Here is a 5,545-nt window from a genome sequence, read left to right as displayed (position 1 = left end):
CAACCAGTCAACACAATGACTTAACACCTGCTTTGATCAACGACCAGAGTAGTATCACAGCAACTAGTGTCACTAGCTGCGATACTGCTGCGATACTGCTCTTAGGTGTCTCAGAGGACAGCCTCTTCACCTGTCTCCACAACAGCCTGCAGCAGTCTCTAACCGACCTTGCCAGGAATACATCTGGAAACTCCTCCTCCAATCTGACCGCTACCATGATGGCTGGTGTGGTCAAACAAGTTGACTCCTCCTCACTGCTAGTGACACTAGTACTATGGAGGATACTGACACAGTGAACTGTAGGGGTGCTGACATCCTGAAGGCACAGGAGCCCATGCCCTATTCCTCCGTTTCAGAGGTCAAATGGTCAGAATGGGAGTTCAACTTACCTGGCACTCCTATTCCTGATGAGATGCCTGATCTTGAATGCCCTATAATAAGGCATACAATTATTCAGGGCTCAGGAAATGGCGTTGAAGATCGTAGAATTCGTTCCAAGACGATAACAAGCAAAATGATGGATGTGTTTTCAATTGGCTCAACTGAAAGTGTCATCAACAGCAGAGCTGTAGCCTTTGATTCAGGCACAAGCTTGGCAACGAGTGATATTGTTCAAGGAGTGTTAGGTTTGTTAGGTGGAGGACAATACAGGCGAGATCCTAGCCATATCTAAAAAAGTGTCACCCCTGCAATGTCATGTGACCCCAGAAGTCACGGATCATGGCCAAGTCGTGCCCAACTTGGACAGGGATGATTTTCGTGGCTTGGTGTAATTGCTATGTGTCAAACTGCTCATGGATCTATTTCCCACCACATCTGAGAGAGTATCCCACGTAGGTGAAAGGTGCAGAGGCGTCACTGCGAGGGCCCTCGCAGAGTTCTGAGCTGCATCAGGCCTCCCACACACTCAGGCCTATCCTCAGGATCTGAAAATCCAGAAGATCTACAGGAACGTCTACAAGGAGATGGTGCAAGAGTTTGGTGGCGAAGAAAGTCTCAAGATGACTGTGGAATCTAAAGAACCATCACTGGTCAATGCGTTGGTCATTTCATGGAGCATGAGCACGAGCTTCTTCGTGCATGTGGCGCAGCACAGACTACAGGTAGCATCATTCCATCATGCTTGCCAGTTGAGGCAGATCTGCCTGTGAACAAGGGCAAGAAAAGCAGAAGGAGAAGATTATTCTCTCAGATGAAGTCGTCAAAAATCTGGTTCAACAACAGAAAGGTATATTACACATACTGAATGAATGAATGAATGAATGAATGGACTTTATTGTCATTGCTACAGTACAGGTACCAAACAACGACATTTAGGAGGGGTGGCTCCCCTGGTGTTAGGAAAGGGGAAAAAAAAAAGAAACTTAAAAAAAAAAATCACAAGAAGGGAAGGAGCTGGTTTACATAAATAAAGGCTATGTACACTATCCACTGTACTATACTGTACAGATAGACGACTAGGGTTGTCATATTGCACAATAGTATTATTTCACATTTATGTAAAGTGTCACAGTTTGCAGGCTTGAAATGTACATGTTTGTGCCTCAGCACTACACCTGATTTTTTCAGTCCAGCAGCTGCCATCAATCCGTCCAGACTGTCCAGGGCCCAGAACTTAGGTCTTTGCTGTGTTCAGGGCCTGGACGGCCCTGTGGTAGAAGCTGTTCTTCAGTCTGTTTGTCCTTGCGGCCAGGGTCCTGAACCGCCTTTTCGAGGGCAGCCTGGTAAAGTGTTCGTACCCCGGGTGGGTCGGGTCCCTGGAGATCTTGGAGGCCTTCCTGAGACAGCGTGTGTTGTACAGCTCTTCCAGAGAGGGGAGGGGGGCGCCGGTGATCTTCTGTGCTGTTCTCACGACTCTCTGTAGCGCATTTCTCTCCGCTGTTGTGCAGCTGGAGAACCAGTTGCAGATGCCGTAGGTGAGGATGCTCTCCACTGCGCCGCGGTAGAAGGTCACCAGTATCTCCTGCTTGCTGTGTTCCTTCCTGAGGACTCTCAGGGTGTATAGCCGCTGTTGTGCCCTCTTGATGGTGGCTTTTGTGTTGTCCTTCCAGGTCAGGTCATCCCGCATGTGCATCCCCAGGAATCGGAGGGTTGAGACTCTCTCCACGCTCTCTACGTCGATGAGCAGGGGCTGGATCTCGGACTTTTTCCTCCTGAAGTCTACGATGATTTCCTGGGTCTTTGACTTGTTCAGCAGCAGGTTGTTAACCTTGCACAGCTTGCTCAGTTGCTCTACCTCATCCCTGTACGCCGCCTCGTCCCCCCCCGAGATGCATCCCACCACGGTGGTGTCGTCTGCAAACTTTACGATGGAGTTGCTGGGGTGGACGGGGGTGAAGTCGTAGGTGTAGAGGTTGTAGAGGATGGGGCTTAGCACGCAGCCCTGGGGGGACCCAGTGCTGAGTCTGAGGGCTGTGGAGGTGTGGGGGCCCACCCGCACCCTCTGGGGGCGGTCGGTCAGGAAGTCCTTGATCCACGCACATATAGAGTGTGATAGACCCAGTGTAATAGTTTGGTCACTAGCCTGTCTGGAAGGATGGTGTTGAAGGCGGAGCTGAAGTCCACGAAGAGCAGTCTCGCGTAGCTGTTTCCCCTCTCCAGGTGGGATAGAGTGGCGTGGAGAGTCGTCGCGATGGCGTCCTCTGTGGACCTGTGGGCTCTGTAGGCGAACTGGTATGGATCCAGGTCGGGCGGGAGGCGTGTGAGTATGTGGGCCCGGACTAGTTTCTCGAAGCACTTCATGATGATTGGTGTGAGTGCCACCGGGCGGTAGTCGTTTAGGCAGCTCACCGTGCTTTTCTTCGGGACTGGGATGATAGTTGAGGTTTTCAGGCAGGGTGGGATGGTGGCCTGGGACAGGGACTGGTTGAAGATGTTGGTGAAAACCCCGGCCAGCTGGTCGGCGCAGTCCCTCAGCACCCGTCCCAGGACGCCATCCGGCCCCGAGGCTTTCCTGGGGTCCACCGCCTTCAGTACGCGTCTCACTTCATGCTCTGTGAGGGTGAGGCTGCTGAGAGCTGGAGAGAGTGGTGTTTGTGTTGCGGTTACCTCCGTTCGCCCCTCGTCGAACCGGGCGTAGAAGGTGTTCAGCTTTCCCGCCAGCAGGGGGTCGTCCTCTGCGGCTGTGAGCCTGTTGGCTCTGAAGTTTGTCATCTGCTGAACCCCCTGCCACATCCGCCTGGAGTCGTTGCTCAGGAGGCATTCCTCAATCTTCTCTCTGTGGTCTGCCTTGGCCGCTTTGATTCCGCGCTTTAGGTTAGCCCTGGTGGAGCTGTACAGCGGTGTGCTCTTCCCTGCGAAGAAGGCGTTGTCCCTCTCGTTGATCAGTTTTTGGACCTTCCCAGTCATCCATGGCTTCGTGTTGGGGTAGACCCGGACCCGTTTGTCCACGGTGACTGAGTTGGTGCAGTTCACTATGTGGTTCAGAACCGACGACGTGTACTGTTCCAGGTCCTCATGCTCATATTCCTGCCATGGGGTGTCATTTAGGCAGATCTGCAGTGGAGCGGACCCTTCTGGCCAGGTTCTGACAGTCTTAGTGGTGATGGGAGCACTTTTCCCCATGGTAGTGTATGCAGGGATCAGGAGGATTGACACATGGTCAGACATGCCTAGATGAGCTAGCGGACTAGCCTTGTAAGCACGTTTGATGTTGGTGTATACCTTGTCCAGTGTTTTTTCTCCTCTTGTTGCACATTTCACATGCTGATAGAACTTGGGTAGTACTGCCTTCAGGTCGACATGATTGAAATCTCCTGCTATGATGTGAATAGCCTGTGGATCTGTGCTTTGTTGACCACTGATGACGTCATATAGCCGCGCCAATGCTAGGCTACCGTCCGCGCTAGGCGCAATGTAAACACATGTAATGAACACCGCGTTAAACTCCCTCGGGAGGTATGTGGGTCGGCATTTAACAGTCAAGTATTCCAGGTCTGGGGAGCAGTGGCTACTTACAGTTTTCGTGTTTAAGCACCAGCTATCCTTCGTCGATATTATGATCCCACCCCCTCTTGACTTGCCGCTGAGCTGCGTGCGGTCTGCCCGGTGAAGGGTCCGTCCCTCCAAGCTAATAGCTGAGTCCACGATAGTGTCATTTAGCCAGGTTTCAGTAAGAATAATCACACAGCTATCTCCCACGATGTTATTTTTGGCAACTTGTAGTCTCAGTTCATCCATCTTGTTCGTCAGGGACCTGACGTTGGAAAGGAAAATACTTGGCAAAGCAGGTTTGTCAGGGCTCCTCCTTAGCCTAGCTAATAGGCCTCCCCGGCAGCCCCGTTGTTTCTTACGGTCCTTACGCCGGCGTTTGCGCCTCAGGGAAGGGACTGAGTACCAGGATTCTCCCGGTACACGGGCGATCTCGTGATATATCCTGTTTTGCTTCAGGAACTCCGCTGTAACTGTCTTCTCGTTTTGCGTGCCAACTTCTAATAAGTCGTGCCTGCTGTAGGTACTATTTACACAACCGTTCCCTATAAGTACTAAAATAAAAATATACATACAAATGCGCTTAAAATCACTAAAAAACACCAGTTTTGAAGCCACCCCGGCCGCAGCGTCTGAGCGCGCAGCCATCTTGTAGATCTTTCAAAACTTTCATCGATAACATTGCCTGGTATTTAACTAATTTATACATAATTACAACATTTATATTCACATGTGTATCGTATTTTAGTTTGTATCATTGCATTTATTTATTGGGATTGATAAACTGCAACAGTTATGGCATGTTCAGATGGGTATTATTGCACCTTTTCTCAACATTCAGGGCTCCAAGAACGTAGACAACAAGGACTGCAGTCCGCAAAAGTCCATGAAGTGCCAGGCTCAAAACCTCTCTGACTGTTTACTATACAAGTACCGCTCAGTCAAGATTGAGAACATGACCCATGTACTATTAAAGATTTTGCACATTCAACTGAATTTGATCAGACAAGCTGCACACCTATACCATCTGTCTTTCGTTGTCTTTCACAGTTCAAGGGGGAGATGAACTTGCGTCCTCGTCTCCACACACCAAGAAGAGCAGCAAACCTTCCTGACTAGGATGAAGACAGACAGCTGCTACCAAATGGCGCTTTTCCATTGACCGGCTCGGCACGGCACGGCTCGCCTCGGCACGCTTTTGAAAAGGTCCATATAGGAATCGTTCTCCACTATACAGGAACGACCCGGGATACAGATCAGCGGGGGGAAATGCGATAAGAATTATGTCAAAATGCAGCACTATCGTGCACAGATCAGCCTTACAACATGTAACGTTAAGTGCCTGTTACTTGCCGCTTTCAGTTCTAGTAGACTAGTTTAGATCTCGCAACCAGGGAAATGCCGACATGTGTTAAAGCCCCGATTCTATTTTTATTTCTCCTGACACGTTGTGAGCACTGTGCTTTTTTTTGTTGGTGAACTACCGTAATAAGCCTAAAAAAGTTCAACTGTTCAAAAAGTGCAACTTCTCTGCTTTCAGAAACTGTTTGAATTTTTTAGATTGGGCATATAGTTCATGAATTACGATAGTTTGAAGGAACGCTGTAAAACCCTG

General features: G+C 49.8%; 1 protein-coding gene across 1 annotated transcript in view; it reads left to right on the top strand.

Annotated features, from left to right (window-relative positions):
- Positions 1-274: 274 nt before the first annotated feature.
- LOC308154006 (uncharacterized protein) overlaps positions 275-5,545 on the top strand; it is a gene marked incomplete at both ends in the record, with an annotated part of 31,627 nt that continues 26,356 nt past the window's right edge. Inside the window, 2 exons of the mRNA XM_080527186.1 lie at positions 275-358; positions 912-1,103. Coding sequence (XP_080383312.1) covers positions 275-358; positions 912-1,103 — 276 coding nt within the window. The remainder of the gene's footprint in view (positions 359-911; positions 1,104-5,545) is intronic.

This window comes from Nansenia antarctica (genome assembly GCF_963989245.1).
Source record: "Nansenia antarctica genome assembly, chromosome: 3".
Taxonomy (NCBI): Eukaryota; Metazoa; Chordata; class Actinopteri; order Argentiniformes; family Microstomatidae; genus Nansenia; species Nansenia antarctica.
The sequence above is the reverse complement of the archived record's forward strand: the minus strand, read 5'-3'. Positions and strand labels throughout refer to the sequence as shown.